The sequence below is a fragment of the Lithobates pipiens genome, unplaced genomic scaffold, assembly GCF_037356315.1.
Source record: "Lithobates pipiens isolate NorthernLeopardFrog02 unplaced genomic scaffold, aLitPip1_a1.2 Scaffold_18, whole genome shotgun sequence".
NCBI lineage: Eukaryota > Metazoa > Chordata > Amphibia > Anura > Ranidae > Lithobates > Lithobates pipiens.
In genome coordinates, this window is record NW_027507758.1 from 646,762,178 (window position 1) to 646,780,919 (window position 18,742).

The following is an 18,742-nucleotide window of genomic DNA, read 5'->3' on the forward strand; positions in this document are numbered from 1 at the left end:
GTTGGCACATATAGCTTTTCTTTCTGCATAATTTACCATTTACCCATATTGGTTACGGGTCATATCGTCCATCAGCATGTGGTATGGCAAAGCAAAAAACAAACTAATAAACAAACCAAAACCATGGGGGTTAATTCCCCCCACACCTATCTGTGCTGTGTGCCGTCATCTCCCCCCCCCCCAGATATGCCCTCACCAATAGCATCTCTCATTGAATATTATTCGACAGTGGTATATAGTCATGTCCTTTAAATGTCGCATGGTGTAGTTTCCTTAGAATTTATCCATCTACCCCATATTTTATTACATTTTTTCTTACTACCTCTTGCTTCATAAGTCATTCTGTACAGGGTAATATTTGCATTAACCAGTCCTTTCCATGCGGATAAGGTAAGAACCTCCCTCTTTATCCAGTTCAAGACTATAAGTTTGCTGACATAGTAATACAGTAATCGTAGGAACTGTCTCTTATTGTTATTCATCACCTCATCCTCTATTACCCCCAGGAGTCCCAAGAGTGGGCTACATATATTCAGGAGATCAATAATGTCTGCAATAAACTGGGACACCTGTGACCACAACGGTCTTACTTTACCACACTCCCACACCATGTGAATAAAGGTACCATCTGCCACCTGGCACTTGTGGCAAGTAGGGTCATCTCTTCTGCTCATCCTGAATAGTCTGTGTGGGGTATAATACATTTGGTGAAGGTATCGTAACTGTATAAGTTTGTCCCGAGCTGAAATGACTGTGAGCCCATAGAAGGTTAGAACTTCCTCCCACTGGGCCTCAGTCATCTCCGGAATCACCTCCGTCCATCTGCTCCTCATTTTTCCTCACTGGGCTGTTTTTTGGCCAGAAGAACCGCATAATAGGTAGAGATATGTTGTGTGTGGTCCGGTTCTGCAAGCAATTTTTCCATTCTTGTGTTTTCCAAAAGTATTGGCCCAGTCCCAAATTGAGCATGAGCCGCATGTTTGAGTTTGGCATACTGGACTGCCCATGAGTCAGGAATATCCAACTCTCTTTTCAATTGTGCAAATGTTTTAAGGTCCCCATTGTCAAAGAGCTGATGTAAATAGACAAGGCCATGCCTCGCCCACTTGTGTCCATCATCCAGGAGGAAAAAATCTTTTAAACAAGCGTTAAACCACAGAGGGGCATTTGGCGATAAATAGAAGGGTGCGTCCTGTATATGTCTTGTACATGTCTCTAGCACCTGTTTAGCTGGTTTGAGTGCAGTCATGCCACTTTACATCAACACTTCACCTCTAAAGAAGAAATTTAAAAGCGTCTCATAGGAGGATGCCACAGCTGCCTCCACTGCTGTCGCTGCGTTGTTCAGCTGCGGAAACATACGCCAATGAGCCTGAACTAACTGTGACGCCAAGTAGTACATACGAAGATTTGGGATTGCCAGACCCCCTCTCCCCACCGGCAGTTGCAGAATGGTCAGCGATACTCTTTTTGCCACCCCACAAAAAGGAGGTCAACAAGGAGTCAATATATCCAAAAGTCTTTTTAGGGATAAACCGCGGGGCATTAGAGACTATGTATAGAAATTTCGGGAGATAAATCATTTTAAACAAGTTAGCTCTTCCTAATAAAGTGAGCGGGAGTTCCTTCCATTTTTGTATTCTGTCGCTAAAGTCTCTAATTACTGGCCAGAGATTCACCTCCGTGAATGACTCGACAGGCAATTGAACGTGTATCCCTAGGTATTTAAATTGGGTTGTGACTGTCAGAGGACATCGAGGAGGGGGCATTAAACCTGGCTGCGGGTCTAGGGGAAATAGTGTTGATTTGGCCCAGTTAATCCGAAACCCCAAAAAGTCTCCGAATTCCTTGATCACCCGGAATGCATTGGCTAGCGATTGGTCAGGGTTAGTGATGGACGAACTTCCGACGGGACGTTTCGCGAACGCGGACCGCGAACGCGGCCGATAGTTCACAAACCGGAACGTTTTCGGCGGGCCCCATTGACTTCAATAGGAGGCGAACTTCGCAAACCTACAGGTCAAATTTGCAGCCACAAAATAATTAATAGCTTTGCAAACATAGTCCCACCACATGGCCAATGACATAACACATGTATGAGGTGAATCTGGGATAAACAACTACAAGCATTCTTTTTTTATATGGGAAATTGTTGTGACAATTCAGGACTGTGGAGCGCATGAAGGCAATGGAGGAGAGGGAAGGTCAGGGACCAGGGTAGGCAAAGAAGAGGGTGCAGGAGATGATCACCAGCAGCGGGACATACAGCAATGCACCGTGATAGAGTCATCTGACACCAGCACCGTGATAGAGAGCACTGACATCAGCAGCGTGATATACAGCACTAACACCAGCACCGTGATATATATCACTGACACCTGCACCGTTGTACGTGGCCACCCAGTACTGGTCCTTGACCCTTATGCTTTTTATACGGGGGTCCCTATTAAAACACTGGAGCATGAAGGCCCCCATTTGCACTAAACTGGAAGCGGTGTGGTGGCCTGGCTCCTGCTCATCATCCAGGATAATGTCGTCCTCTTCATTCTCCTCTCCCCATCCACGCACAACAACAGGGGTCCCAGAAAGGTTTAAAGCATGCTCTTCTTGCTCCTCCTCATCCGCCCCGGCACCATCCTCCTCTGACTCCTCTTCAGACTCCTGTTGTTCACTTGTCTCAGATAGAGTAGCCCCCCCTGGGAATTCATCCAGCATTGCAAATTCCTCATCTTCCCGCTCCTGCTCCTCCACAGCTTGATCAATGACACGACGCAATGCACGCTCCATAAAGAAGGCATAAGGTACCATGTCACTGATGGCGCCATGGCTGCGACTGACCAGTTTGGTGATCTCCTCAAATGGCCGCAGAAGTCTGCATGCGTCGCACATGAGCAGCCACTGGCGCGGTGAAAAAAAACCCAGCTCCCCAGAACCTGTTCTGCCGCAGAGTTCATACAGGTAGACGTTAACTGCACGTTTCTGCTGGAGCAGCCTATCAAGCATATAGAAGGTTGAGTTCCATCGCGTCGGGCAATCGCAAATAAGACGTCTGACCGGCAGATTGTGTCGCCGCTGAATGTCAGCAAGGCGAGCCATGGCCGTGTAAGATCTTCTGAAATGGGCCGAGATTTTCCTTTCCTGCCGCAAGATGTCCTGGACCCCAGGGTATTTGACAACGAATCGCTGCACGACCAAGTTTAAGACGTGTGCCATGCATGGCGCGTGTGTGATTTCGCCCTGTTTCAATGCGCTAAACAGATTGGCACCGTTGTCACACACCACTTTACCAACTGTCAAATTGAGCGGTGTTAGCCACTGATCTGCCTGTGAACGCAAAGCTGAAAGGAGTGCCGGGCCAGTGTGGCTCTTGGCTTCCAGGCACAACAGATGCAGCACGGCATGGCAACAGCTTACCTGGCATGTCGAATAGGTTCTGGGGAGCTTGGGCGGTGCAGCGGAAAAGGAGTCAGCCGAGGAGGAGAGGGAGGAGGATGGAGTAGGAGGAGGAGGAGAAGAAGGGCCAGGCCTGCATGCAATCCGTGGTGGTAAAACCAAATCTACACGGGTGCCACGGGTTACATGCTTGATAGCTGTCAGAAGGTTCACCCAGTGGGCAGTAAAAGTGATATACTTTCCCTGCCCGTGTTTGCTAGACCACGTGTCTGTGGTCAGATGTATCTTGGCACCGACACTGTGTGCCAGAGATACATTCACTTGCCGCTGAACATGGCCATATAGCTCTGGGATGCCCTTCTCTGAGAAATACTTCCTTCCTGGGACCTTCCATTGTGGTGTTCCAGTGGCCACAAATTTGCGAAAGGCCTCCGAGTCCACCAGTTTATATGGCAGTAGTTGGCGGGCTATGAGTTCTGACAAGCCAGCCGTCAATCGTTGGGCAAGAGGGTTATCCGGCGTCATGATTTTTTTACGCTCGAACATTAGGCCCACGGAAGCCTGCCTTTTTGCAGAAAAACGTGAGCTTGGCGTGATGGAAGGTGGAGTGGAGGACAATTGTGAGGAGAGAGAAGGAGAAGTAGAAGATGAGGCTGGACGGTGAGAGCCTGGAATGTGGCTTGTGTGTTCCGTTGCTCCCATTTGGCTCGGTGATGGCTGCTCATGTGCCTTCTTAAGTGTTGGGCTTACCGCGACTAATGCGTTGACTGCAAAGATTGCAGATGGCAACGCTATTGTCAGCAGCGGACACGTTAAAAAAAGCCCACACTGCGGAGCCATGTGCCGGTGTCCTGGGAGCGCCAGATGTGACCGTACATGGTTGTTGCCTCGCTCCTGATACATTTGCAGTCTGCTTTGTCCCTCCTGTGCAATGTAAGTTATTCCTGCTTCTCCTCCCTATCTGCTGGTCCATATCTCCCTCTGAACTCCCCTCCTCTTCCTCTCTTGTGGGCACCCACGTGACATCACTAGACACGTCATCATCAACGTCACCTTAACCACTGCTATAAGTAGAGATCTCGGAGTAGGCAGCAACACCGGGGACTAACCTCCTCCTTGGGCTGATCTGGGTACTGTCGTCAGACTGCTGAGTAGCGGTTGTTGCTACCTCCTCTTCCTGATCCAATACCAAGAGTGGCTGCGCATCAGAAATGTCCTCTTGATATGGATCGGAAAATAATTCCTGTGACTCAAGCGTATGTGGTGGTGGTAGTGTCTTTGGGGGTGCACATAGAGGAAGAGGGTGCAGATCGAGAGGATGAGGAGGGTGCAGAAGAGTAAGATTGAGCGAGCCACTCAACCAAGTCTGGTGCGTCCTTTAAAGTAATTGAACGCACCTTCTGCAACTTCCCACTTTGGCTCAAGCCTGTTGCTCCTGCCCTACCCCTACCACCCCTGCGGAAGGGCCTGACTCTTCCTCTGCCTGTCATTTTTTAAATGACCCTGTGACAAAATTCTCAGTCCCTATACTGATGAAGGACTGCAGTATAGGGCAGCGGTCAGCAGTAGTGCACCTCAACCCTATGTATTGTGGACCTATACCAGTCCTTATAGAATGGCAGACTGTACCTCACTCAACCCTATGTACTCTAGAACCCTAGACAGACCAAGTTACCAGTCCTTATAAGGACCTTTGTGGAACAAGTAGGTTGTGAGTGATTAGAAGACTGTACGTCAGTCCCTATACCGATGAAGGACTGCTGCAGTATAGGGCAGCGGTCAGCAGTAGTGCACCTCAACCCTATGTATTGTGGACCTATACCAGTCCCTATAGAATGGCAGACTGTACCTCACTCAACCCTATGTACTGTTGTACCCTATACCTTACCAGTCCTTATAAGGACCTTTGTGGAACAAGTAGGTTGTGTGTGACTGATTAGCAGACTGTACGTCAGTCCCTATACCGATGAAGGACTGCTGCAGTATAGAGCAGTGTTCAGCAGTAGTGCACCTCAACCCTATGTATTGTGGACCTATACCAGTCCTTATAGAATAGCAGACTGTACCTCACTCAACCCTATGTACTATAGCACCCTACACCAGGTTATTACCAGTCCTTATAAAGGACCTTTGTGGAACAAGTAGGTTTGAATGATTAGCAGACTGCAGCAGAAGGGCAGCAGTCAAGTATAATATTCTTTCTATATTTGGAAGAAAGAATATTATACGTGTACAAGCCTATTACCATACCACTGATACCAGTCCTGAAAAGAACCTTTGTGGAACTAATATAGTAACAGCTGCTGATTAAACTGACCCTCACTGCCTCACACACAGCTTCCTGCCTGTCCCTATATAAACTGACAAAACAGAGGCTACTGGAACAATAACTGAAATAGAACTTTTGTGGACCTGATAGTAACAGCTAATGATGATGATGATGATGATGATGATGATGATGATGATGACTAAACTGACTGTCCCTGTAGCACACAACGTCCTGTCCCTTTCTCTAAACTGACAAAAGACACTCAGGCTGCTGCAACAATCAGTAGCACAGCAAACCTATATACACCTAACACCTATACCAGTCCTGAAAAGAACTTTTGTGTACCAAATAGCTAGCGGTTTGGGTCACTGCAATCTCTCCCTGCTCCACACAGCAACCTCACCCTATAGTGACAGAAGAAAGAATGTAAAATGGCCGCCGGATCGGGTCTATTTATAAGTTAGGGGGAATGTCCAAGTGTCCATGTGCTGTCATGTCTCAATTGGCTGTCCTGTACCCCATGATGGATGTGTCATCATAGGTCAAAGTTCTTTTACACAGTAAAAACACGGAAGTCCGCCGGGCGAACGGCGGCAATAGTCCGCCGATCGGGCGATTCGCGAACAGCCGAAATTGGCCGCGAAGCGATTGCCGGGCGAACCGTTCGGCCATCACTAGTCAGGGCCCCCCAGATAAAGCAGCATATGGTCTGCGTATAACGAAACACGTTCCTCCAGATCCCCAAGCAAAAGTCCCTCAATGTCACCCCGAGTCCTAAGTTTGGCTGCCAGGGGCTCTATAACCAGAGCAAAAAGGAGAGGGCATAGGGGACATCCCTGCCGTGTCCCCCTCCCAAGCCAAAAAGAGTTCGAAATATGTCCGTTCACTCCGATACATGCTCGGGGGTCATTATTAGGGATGAGCTTCGTGTTCGAGTCGAACGTACGTTCGACTCGAACATTGGCTGTTCGTGCGTTCGGCGAATTCCGAACGTTTTGGCCGTTCGCGTCAAAATTCGAGTGACGCGCGCGCGGACCACAATGCACTGCGTTGGCGCAGTGCATTGCTGCCCGATGATTGGACAAGCATGCACTGTGACCCCGCATGCTTGGCCAATCGCAGCGCCGGCAGCGAGGAGAGCCATGATTGGCCACAGGCATCCTGTCTGTGGCCAATCATAGCTCAGGCTGTGTAGTGCACGCCCCACACTATATAAGGCCGCCTTTAAGGCGGCCTCCTGTAGTGTGTTACTTTGCATCTGATGCAGTGGGTGTTCTGTGTACCTTCAACACAGTACACACCGATCGTTTTTGGCTGATTTCCTATCTTGCTGCTGTGTAGTGGTTGTTGTCTGTGCCCTGACCGCAGTATACACCACTATATTCACCTCACCTATATAGCTAGTGATCTAGCTTTAACCACTTAACTGCCCATTGCCGATTAACAGCTTCAGGGCGGTTGTTTAACTCAGAGAGGTCATTAATTACGGCCTCCCAGAATTCTGCTCTCGCGTGCCCCGAGGTGTGCGCACTCGAGAGCATCCGTGACCGCCGGGTCCACAGGACCCGGCGCATCAAGGTAAACGGGCGCTCATAGCGGCCGTTTACCACGTGATTGCTCCGTCAAATTACGGAGTGATCACTTGGAAACAAACCGGCGTCATGTTATGACGCCTGTTCCTCCCTCCCCTTTCTGTACCGATCGGTACAGCGGAGGGGAAAGAGATCGGTGTCAGCAGCGATGTGGGCTGCATCTGCAGTGCCCACATCGCTGCTCACCGAATTTAACCCCTCAATTCCCTGCCAATACTCTGCAATACCAGTGCATACTCTGCAGTACCCTGCCATTACTCTGCAGTACCCGGCCATTACTCTGCAGTACCCCGCCATTACTCTGCAGTGCAGTACCCCGCCATTACTCTGCAGTACCCCGCCATTACTCTGCAGTGCAGTACCCTGCCATTACTCTGCAGTACCCCGCCATTACTCTGCAGTACCCCGCCATTACTCTGCAGTACCCCGCCATTACTCTGCAGTACCCCGCCATTACTCTGCAGTACCCCGCCATTACTCTGCAGTGCAGTACCCTGCCATTACTCTGCAGTACCCCGCCATTACTCTGCAGTACCCCGCCATTACTCTGCAGTGCACTACCCCGCCATTACTCTGCAGTACCCCGCCATTACTCTGCAGTGCAGTACCCTGCCATTACTCTGCAGTGCAGTACCCTGCCATTACTCTGCAGTACCCTGCCATTACTCTGCAGTACCCCGCCATTACTCTGCAGTAACCCCCATTACTCTGCAGTACCCCCCAATACTCTGCAGTACCCGCCATTACTCTGCAGTACCCGCCATTACTCTGCAGTACCCCCAATACTCTGCAGTACCCTGCTATTACTCTGTAGTACCCTGCCAATACCCCGCTAATACTCTGTAATACCCTGCCATAAATTGCCATACCCAGCCATACTCAGAGATACCCAGCCATACTCGGTGATACCCTGAAATACCCAGCCATAGACGCCCCCCACCCCTCACCGCCCTCCGGTGCTTCTACCAACTCGCCAGTACGATCAAAGCCAGAATCTTTTTTTTATTTTTTATTTCAGGCTTCCCAGCCTAGAGGTGAGATGTGGGGTCATATTGACCCCCCAGATTTCACTGTAAAGAGGACCTGTCACCCCAAATTCCTATTACAAGGGATGTTTACATTTCTTGTAATAGGAATAAAAGTGATCAAAAATATATTTTTGGGGAAAAAAATGTCAAACTAAAATAAATAAAGTAAAATGAACAATAAAAAAATAAAATAAAAATTAAAGCGCCCATGTCCCCATGTGCTCGCATGTGCCACACATGTGAGGTATCGCCGAGAATGTTAGAGCGAGAGCAATAATTCTAGTCCTAGACCTCCTCTGCAACTCAAAACATGTAACCAGTAAAAAAAAAATTTAAAGCGTCGCCTATGGGGATTTTTTAAGTAGCGACGTTTGGCGCCATTCCACGGGCATGTGCAATTTTGAAGAGTGACATGTTTGATATCTATTTACTCAGCATAACTTCATCTTTCACTTTATGCAAACATTGGGCTAACAAGTGGTTAATAATAGCGCTTGCAGTCAGTAGTGTTAGGAGATAGTGCGTGCTGTCTGCGTGCTCTGTACCCAGTACATACCGCTATAATATAGGGCAGGCCCCTACTTTCAAACATCCAACTTACAAACATCTCCTACTTGCAAACGCAAGGAGACAGCAGCAAGTGAGATGAAAAAAGATGGACGACAAAACAAATTATACAGGGGTGATAACCCTTCCCTATGTTTTCCAAAAAGCTTACAGATAGTTTTTTTGACTGGAGCTACACTTTAAAAATGTACCAGATGAAAATGACAAACAGATTCAACTTAACACAACAAACCTACACAGTCCCTGTCTTGTTTGCACCGCCTGTATACTGCTGTTCTGAGTATATAGGGTCTGGGGGCCACACGCATTTCCTTTTTTTAATATGGGTACGGGGTTCCCCTTAATATGTGTACAAGACCCAAATAGGCTGGTAATGGGCAGGGAGGGCTACCCATGCCATTTTTCTGAATGATTTTCAACCATATTGCCGGAACCAGATATAACATTAAAACCGCAAGCAGTTTTAAATGGTGTTATTTCCGTTTAATGTCATTTTGTGCAGGGACTGTTCTAAACACGGGAAACACGTGGCACTTCACAGGCATACTACAGACACCCCCCAGGCACCATATTTAAAGGAATATTTCACTTTTTTTTTTTTTCACTTTAATCGTCATTAAAATCAGTGCTCCCGCCAAAACGGCCGTTTTTAAAACTTTTTTTGCAGTGACCCATGTCCCCTGAGGCAGGAGCCAGGTCCCCAAACCCTTTTTAGGACACTATCTTGCATATTAGCCATTAAAATTAGCACTTTCCAATTCGAACGTTCGAGTCCCATAGACTTCAATGGGGTTCTAACGTTCGTACCGAACGCGGGGGTCGTTCGCAAGTTCTGGTGCGAACCGAACCGGGGGGGTGTTCGGCTCATCCCTAGTCATTATATAGTAATCTAACCCAGTTCACAAACCTCGGTCCAAAACCCATTTTATCCAGTAGGGAGAACATGTATTTCCACTCGATTGAATTGAATGCCTTTTTTGTATGGAGTGAGGCTATCACTCGGCTACCGATATTAGCATGGGAAATTTGCATATTCACATAGAGTCTCGTGAGGTTCACTGGAGTGCAGCGGCCTGGGATAAAACCTGTTTGATCGGAGTTGATCAGTTTGAGAATCACCAATTGCAATCTTCAGGCCAAAATTTTGGCCAGTATTTTGGCATCAGTATTGATCAATGAGATCGGTCTATATGATTCACATTCTTGTGGGTCCTTCCCGGGTTTTGGGATCAAAACGATCAAAGCTTCGCGCATGGATTCCGGCAAGATACCCTCTTTTTCTGCAGCCACAAACACTTTTAGAAGGCGAGGGACTAAACTCTCCTTGTGGAGCTGGTACCATTCCGCCGGGAAACCGTCTAGTCCAGGTGACTTGCCCGGGCTGAAGGAGGAAATGGCACCAGCTATTTCTTCAGAGGTGATAGAATGCACCCTATAGTGCACTTAGTAAATCGGAGTTCCACCCGTTTTTTCGTTTATTAAAAGTCAGCAGCTACAAAGTGTAGCTGCTGACTTTTAATAATCGCATTCACCTGTCCCACGGTCCATCGATGTGGTCGCACTGAGCATCTCTCCTCTCCCCCTCCTCTCCTTAGCGCCATCATATCTACTGACACGCACCCGTGACAGCTTACGGCCGGACGCGCACTGCGCTCTGCCATTTGCCAGACAATGGTCCCAGGAGATCGCTGGCAGAGAGGGGCCGCCTAGTAATTGTTTTTGTTTATTAAAAGTCAGCAGCTACAAAAAAAGTGTATCTTCTGACTTTTAATAAAAAGACACTCACCTGTCCCACAATCCAGCGATGTGGCCACCTGAACCCTCCAATCTCTCCCCTGCCTGTCCACGGTGCTGGCAATACTACTGTGGGCATCCAGGTGTGACATCTTGCAGCTTCACAGCCAGGTGCGCATGTCTCTCTGCGCTGTCCTGCACAGCCGGGCAATCTTCTGGGACCTGTGATGTGTCCCAGAAGATTGCAGGGAGGAAGGGCCGCCTAGGTGGCCCAAGCGGAAGTCGTAGCATGTCAGTAATCGTGATGCATCGCGGAATCAAATTGAATCATTGACCAGATAATCGTAATCGAATCGTGAGACCAGTGAAGATGCGCACCCCTAGTGACTTGGGTCTGAGACTATACAGACATATCCCTCCACCCGGCACAGCCAGCAGACAACACAACAAGTAATCCTGGGGGGATTGTTCTGTCAGAGATCTTGTCATACCCGGGTATGGGGCAGAAGACCCAAATTACATACCCCAGGTGCCTAGATCTAGTAACATCTATGGGGAAAATGAACATTTTGCTGCCAGCTGATCCCCAGAATCTCCATAAATCCAGTCTAGATACATAAATTGTGTCTGCAGCACAGAGAAGGAAGATTATCACCCAGTCCCCGCCCTACTCTGGACCAATCAGTGAGCAGTATGGGTGGAGGAATGTATTTAGTGTTAATGACCCACCTGTGCTGATCTCTGTAGGAGTGTCCTCCTCTATAAATGTCCCCGTTATTCCATCCTCCTCCATAGACTGCTGATCATCCCTCACATACCTCTCTTCTTCTTCTGATTTCACCTCAAATTCTATATCCATTGGATCTCCACTCTAAACCAAGAAAATGAGAGAGAATATCATCTGTAAGATAGAAGATTTATTATTGTGACATCACATAGAAAATCCACACATTGTCTCCATAAGTCTGTGTTTTACAAGCTCCATCCCACCAACCTTGAGGTAACAGTGGGGGATGGTGTGATCTTCCTGTGTGGAATCCCGGGAATACAGAGGACGAGGACATCTCTCTGGTGGGTTCCTGGTATTTGGTGGCTCCATCATATCCTTGTGTCCTTCTGAAAACTCCTCCATCACTCCATACTCCTCATCTTCCTCTTTATACTCTTCTTTAACATCAATATTATCATCCCCGAGGTTTCCACTCTGAATATATAATAAAACATTCATTGTAACAATCATGCTGTGTATAAATCAGAACTACCAATAATTGTCAATCATCTACCTGATGATGGTGGGGGATGGTGTGACCTTCCTGTGTGGAATCCCGGGAATACAGAGGACGGGGACATCTCTCTGGTGGGTTCCTGTAGCTGGATGACTCCTCCATGGTGTCCTGGTACAGATCTTTGTGTTCTTTTAGAGACTCCTCCATCACCCCATCCTCATCATCCTCCTCTTTTATCTCTTCTTTAACCTCAACTTTAGAATCTCTCAGGTTTCCACTCTGAATATATAATAAAAATGACATCAATGGTAACAATGCAGATAATGTACAGATCCTAATGATACTATCAGTGATTGTTCCTCATCTACCTGATGATGGTGGGGGATGGTGTGATCTTCCTGTGTGGAATCCCGGGAATACAGAGGACGGGGAAATCTCTCTGGGGGGTTCCCATTACTGGATCCATCTGTAGGAAACACACACACTGACTGAATACATTGTTTCTATGTGTTTATCAGATGATGGGGGATCTAGGTGGAGCCTCCGTACTGCTCTCTCCTTTACAATAAAGTCTCCTCTTACCCGGTGATGTGAGGGGCGGCTGATTGTCCATCATGACGTCCTTGTAGAGATCCTTGTGTCCTTCTAAATACTCCCACTCCTCCATGGAGAAATAGACAGTGACATCCTGACACTTTATAGGAACCTGACACACACAATGATACAGTCACCATCCAGACACATCCCTTGTCTGTTACTGGATAATGTCCCAGAATTCCCAGAATCCTCCTCACCTCTCCTCAATCATCTCTCTGGTGACTTCTAGAATCTTCTTTGTATTTCTCTATTCTATCAGGGAGGGAGGTGGAGGCAATGTGATGGTCATATGATCTCCAGACTTCACAGGAGGAAAACTCTAGATCTGAACACAAATAGTAAAATCAAATGATATTCCCAGAATCCTCCTCACCAAAGCTTGTAGAAGGTATTCTGATGTCATTACACATAATGCAGGACCAACAGTCCCACTTTGCTAGTGAGGATGCCAAGGGTCCGCCCACATCCTAAAAGCAGCAGAAAAAAAAAGTCAGAAAGAGGGACATTGCTAGAAGGAGCTGTGAGGTCAGTGTGATGTCATAGGACATATAGACTCAGGATGGAGGGACATTGGGGGGAGGAGCTGTGAGGTCAGTGTGATGTCATAGGACATATAGACTCAGGATGGAGGGACATTGGGGGGAGGAGCTGTGAGGTCAGTGTGATATCATAGGACATAGAGACTCTGGATGGAGGGACATTGGGGGGAGGAGCTGTGAGGTCAGTGCGATGTCATAGGACATATAGACTCAGGATGGAGGGACATTGGGGGAGGAGCTGTGAGGTCAGTGTGATGTCATAGGACATATAGACTCTGGATGGAGGGACATTGGGGGAGGAGCTGTGAGGTCAGTGTGATGTCATAGGACATATAGACTCTGGATGGAGGGACATTGGGGGAGGAGCTGTGAGGTCAGTGTGATGTCATAGGACATATAGACTCTGGATGGAGGGACATTGGGGGAGGAGCTGTGAGGTCAGTGTGATGTCATAGGACATATAGACTCTGGATGGAGGGACATTTGGAGGGGGAGATTTGAGGGGTCCTCTATATGAGTCTCCTGTACAAACCAAATCATTGCTCCTGGGTGTGTCCTTCCTCTCCTAAACTGAAGAGTGAACTTTGACCTTTACCATACAGAAATCTGTCAGGAATGTGTGAAAGTAAGCTCTCATGTGATCAGGTGACGTGCGGAGGAACGGAGTGTAAATAGCAGACAATTTTCTCCAGAGCTCCTAATGGTGGGGATGGATTTTGCTGAGTGCTGGTGCCAAGTTTCCACCCCCCAGGGTCATTGCAGGTGTGGAGAAAAGCTGTGTAAGAGGATATGGAGGAGAGATGAGGAGGAGATCCTGGAATCAGGATAAAGGTCAGGACAAGCAACAGACGAGCGCATCCAAGAGATGAAGCCGGGGTCACTACACAGAAAATCAATCCAAGGAAACAACAGGCAGGACGAGGAATAGCAAGAAGGAGCTCAGAGACAAATGAGAATATTGCTCAGCCAATGGGAGATGATCTCAGCATGACTTACATAATGAAGGAGATGAGGGGGAGGGGAGGAAGTCACTTATGGTGACCATAGAGACATGGAAATTCAGCTGGTTCAGCAGGGATCGGTCACATTTCCATCCATGTGTGGTCACTGCCGGATAAAAGTCACTCCATCAGCGGCTGCAGCCAATAGCTTCATCACTGATCTGTGTATTCTGAGAGCGGAGGAGCGCCCCCCATTGTCAGAATACAATAGTGCAGTGGGGAGGATTCCCCCATCCCCCTCCAATGTGTGGATGGGGGAATCACTTCCGTTTTTTCCTCTCATCCCAATGGATGAACGATAAAACTGAACCATGTATGGCCAGCTATGGAAGGAAGAAATATTCATCATCAACTGATCCCCCTGAAGGGGTTGTTCTACATATTACCTCCTCTGCCTCCAGATCCAGCCACGTCTCCTCTCTACGTCCTTCCAAATGGAATGTCCTATGTACATGACATCACTTCCTGTCTGTATTCCATAGAGACTTTTTTTGTTGGGTAGAGGTGAGATCACCACCTTGTGGAGCTCAGAGGAACTGCAGCTGAAGAAACGTCTCGTAGAGTGAACACAGCTGTTTCAAGTATTATTGTTATTATTATTATACAGGATTTATATATACGCAGCACTTTAAAGTATAGAAATGAAGACACTGCAAGCTGTTTGAGGAGTCATATTGAATTGTATAACAGGAACAGCAAACACAGAACAGGAAACAGTAAGTACAAGCAATGCAATATTACCATAGAGTATTGTTATGGATGATGTTATGGATGATATGTTTCTTTAAATGCAACTCTATGGTGCATCTCTGTTGTACTTCTTCCTGTGTTGTGTTTCCTGTTCCTGCTGGGTCTTTCAGTAAACATGGCTCATGTACAGTAATGTCTTGTGTTGTCTCTCTACATACATCACATCAAACATGGTGTCAGAAGATTTCTGGATCCATGCTCTTCCCACACATTTGATGCTGAGAGCCTGCCAGCCTTGATGTGATGTTCTTGGAACTGATTTTGCCTCCTGACAATTGCAGGCCTGTCCTGGATGCTGAGTATTTGCAGCAAGGAAAACAGCATCATGGCAGCTAACAGCATTGCACGGCCTGAGGCAATGAGGGTGAGGGGAGATGTCAGCAGTAACTGGGACAATTTCAGGGCAGAGTTTGAGGACTACTCCCTAGCCACAGGGTTAGATGAGAAGCCTGCAGCAGTGCAAGCAGCCACACTGAGGAGGGTGATGGGCAGTGAATGCCGCCATGTTTACAAGCATAATCTGAACCTCACAGAGGAGCAAAAGAGTGACACCAAAACCATTCTGGGTGCATTAGAAGCTTTCTTCAGACCCTCTAAAAATGTCCTATATGAAAGATATATATTTGGCTGCTGTAAGCATGAAGACTGGGAATCAATAGACAGGTTTGTCGCACGGCTAAGAGAAAAAGCTGCAAGCTGTGAGTACGGCTCTCTGAGAGATGAACGTATTCCTGATAAAATAGTTTTGGGTATCACCAGTGAAAGCACACGCCGCCGCTTGTTGAGGAAACGCGATTTAGATCTACGAATAGCAATTGCGATATGTCGCACTGCAGAACTTACTGACAAACATATGCAAGCTATGGAGCAGGATAAACGGATTGGCAATATCAATGCAGCCTCTAAACAACAGCAAAGCTACAAAAACCACCAGCATAAGTTTCAGCACAAGGGTCACCTACACAACTCACCTGGGAGGAAGCCGGCATCATGCAAGTATTGCGCCAATGTGCATGTATGAGAGGAAGAAAAGTGTCCTGCATATGGGAAAATCTGTACTGCACGTGGTAAACCAAATCACTTTGCAAGAGTTTGTCTCTCCAGTAAAACGGAAGCAAGGAAGCTGCACACAATTGAGCAAACGTCAGATCCGGAGGATGCACACCGGCTTAGCACTCATATGGTTTACCACTCAGAATGCATTGGTGCTGTAAACACAAAGGGCAAAAAATGGTTTGTAAACCTCAGATTACACAATATAATCCAACCCTGCCAGCTGGACTCGGGTGCAACGTGTGATGTCATGAGTATAAAGGACAAAATGAAACTGGCACCCAGAGCACCCCTTCAGCCTAGTATCACCAAACTAAAGTTGTATTCAGGGGAACTAATGGAATCATTGGGGCTATTCCAAACAGAATGCAGCATACGTGATTGTATACACAAACTGAACTTTGAGATTGTTGATGCCGATCAGAAACCGATATTATCAGGTTCAACATGTGAGCGCCTTGGACTGACGCTGTTCACCATTCCTGCTGAGCTATATAATGTTGATAATCAGCCTGCAAAATCTCTGACTAGGCCACTGACAAAACAGCAAATTCTTCACGCCTACAGTGATGTGTTTGAGGGCCCAATTGTCTCTGTTCCAGGAGAGGTTTGTTTTGAACTTGATCCTACCATTCAACCTGTACAATGTGCCCCACGCAATGTGCCTATCACCATTAAGCCACAGGTTAAAGCTCAACTAGATAAATATGAAGCTGAAGGACATCTAACTTCAGTAACAGAGCCTACACATTGGATCAGTAACATGGTTGTTATCAGAAAGCCTGAGAAGATCAGAATATGCATTGATCCCAAGTTTCTGAATATGGCCCTGAAACGGTCACACTACTTAATGCCAACACTCGATGATATTTTGCACAAACTACCTAAAGCACGTGTCTTCACACTTGTCGATGCTGGAGATGCCTTTTTACAGTGCAAGCTGGATGAAAAGAGTAGCTACATGACCACGTTCTGGACTCCTTGGGGCAGAAAGAGATGGCTCAAACTACCATTTGGAGTCTCTGTAGCACCTGAGGTATACCAGCGAAAGCAGCATGAACTATTAGGTGGTCTTCACGGAATTGAGCCAATAGCTGATGACATTCTTATAGTTGGCTGCAGTAATACAGATGAGGAGGCTGAGCATGACCATGATGAAAAGTTAAAGCGGGAGTAAACCCAGTTTAAAAAAACACTTACATTCCCGGCATGCCGGAAATGCTAACTTTCACATTGGTTGTGCTCTCAACCAAACTTTCAAACCATCCAATGGCTGGTTTCATAACTGATCACATGTGCAGCATTATGGCATGGAATCATTAGAGGCCAAGATGGCAGCTTCCTTGACTGAAAACGATAGAAGGGTTTACTTCCACTTTAATAGTGCTGCTAGATTGTTGTAGGCAGGTGATGCTGAGGCTTAGTGTAAAGAAATTGCAGTTCAAGGTGGAAGAAGTCCGTTTCCATGGACACATCCTGTCTTCACAAGGCTTAAAAGCTGACCCGGATAAGATTAAAGCCATTGCGGACATGCCACAGCCTGCTGATGCCAAAGCGGTACAGAGATGTATTGGCTTTGTTACATACCTAGAAAAATTCCTGCCACACTTATCTGAGGTGTGTGAGCCATTAAGGCGACTTCTGGACAAAGATGCAGTTTGGCACTGGCTTCCCAAGCATGACCGGGCAGTGGAGGATATAAAACGCTTGGTCACCTCTGCCCCAGTGTTGAAATACTATGATGCTGCAAAGCCTGTTACGATACAAAGTGACGCCAGTAAAAATGGTCGAGGTTGTTGCCTTTTGCAGAAAGGTCGGCCAGTTGCATATGTGTCCAGAGCTCTTTCATCAGCTGTGCAAAATTATGCTCAAATTGAGAAGGAATGTTTAAGCATTGTATTTGCCTGCCAGAGTTTCCATCATTATCTTTATGGATGGGATTCAATTACAGCTGAAACTGATCACAAACCTCTGATTGTCAAATTCAAAGAGCCCCTTTTGTGTGCTCCCAAGTGCTTGCAGAGCATGATGCTTACATTGCAGCATTACAACCTTAATGTTGTCTACAAGCCAGGATGTGAAATGTATATCAGTGATACCCTGAGCAGAGCTACGTCAGATAATAACCTGGAGGTGAGCATCATACAATTTGTGTGCTGCCACAGGAACAACATTTCTTTGCCGATATCAATCAAGTGGACTATCTTATTGTCACAAATCAGCGACTACACCAACTCATACAGCACACTGACAGCGATGCATCTTTACAAGCTTTGAAGTGTATTGTTTTGAGTGGGTGGCCAGATGAAAAAGAAGCGGTACCTGGAATTGTAAGGGAATACTGGTCCTTTAGAGATGAGATCAGTATACAAAATGGTATCTTGTACAAAGGTCCAAGGGTCATCGTGCCAAAGTCACTGAGAGCAGAGATGTTATTACGCATACACTCCAGCCATATTGCTGGTGAAGCATGCTACAGACAAGCTCGTGATACTCTTTACTGGCCCAACATGCATGGTGAAATCAAGGACTTTGTCAGTAATTGTCCCACCTGCAATGAATATGCCCAATTACAACAAAAAGAAACCATGATGTCACATGAGATACCTACATGTCCGTGGCAGTTTATCAGTATGGACTTATTCAACTTCGCAGGCAAGGAATACCTGCTATTAGTCGATCATTATTCAGACTTCTGGGAAATAGACCTTCTTCCCGACTGATCCACCGAAGCTACAATTAAGAGGTGCAAGGCTCAGTTTGCACATCATGGCCAACCAGATACAGTAATCTCTGACAATGGCCCTCAGTTTTCAAGCCTACAATTCAGAAAATTTGCCACTGAATGAGAGTTTGAACATGTTACTTCTTCACCACGTCATCCACAGGCCAATTGTCATCTGTTGTTTCTCTCTCCAGGTCAGTCAAGTTTAGTAGGTCCACCCTGCACCAGCTTGGACGTTATCTCCCAGGTAAAAAAAAAAAAAAAAGAG

The 18,742-nt window shown here is 46.9% G+C and overlaps 3 protein-coding genes across 3 annotated transcripts in view; 2 read left to right on the forward strand and 1 right to left on the reverse strand.

Annotated features, from left to right (window-relative positions):
- The window catches only part of LOC143986913 (uncharacterized), a 417,248-nt gene that overhangs the window by 341,874 nt on the left and 56,632 nt on the right, over positions 1-18,742 (forward strand). The window contains 3 exon segments of the mRNA XM_077485322.1: positions 14,978-15,692; positions 15,801-16,922; positions 17,153-17,882. Of these exon segments, the coding sequence (XP_077341448.1) occupies positions 14,978-15,692; positions 15,801-16,922; positions 17,153-17,882 (2,567 nt within the window).
- The window catches only part of LOC143989546 (uncharacterized), a 600,653-nt gene that overhangs the window by 58,111 nt on the left and 523,800 nt on the right, over positions 1-18,742 (forward strand). The gene's annotated exons all lie outside the window — the stretch shown is intronic.
- On the reverse strand, positions 11,481-12,585 carry LOC143989883 (uncharacterized). The gene is made up of 3 exons (XM_077490164.1): positions 12,392-12,585; positions 12,178-12,275; positions 11,481-11,787 (listed from the first exon to the last, which is right to left on the reverse strand). Exons 1-3 carry the CDS (start codon positions 12,474-12,476, stop codon positions 11,515-11,517), a joined length of 456 nt encoding a protein of 151 aa, XP_077346290.1. The 5' UTR covers positions 12,477-12,585; the 3' UTR covers positions 11,481-11,514.

What these genes read in the sequence shown, in the direction of transcription:
- LOC143989883 (XM_077490164.1), bottom strand. Translation starts at nt 12,476, where the DNA reads ATGGAGGAGTGGGAGTATTTAGAAGGACACAAGGATCTCTACAAGGAC. An exon ending in GCCGCCCCTCACATCACCGG is followed by an intron (nt 12,276 to 12,391) that starts GTAAGAGGAGAC and finishes TGTTTCCTACAG; the next exon opens with ATGGATCCAGTAATGGGAAC. An exon ending in CCATCCCCCACCATCATCAG is followed by an intron (nt 11,788 to 12,177) that starts GTAGATGAGGAA and finishes TTATATATTCAG; the next exon opens with AGTGGAAACCTCGGGGATGA.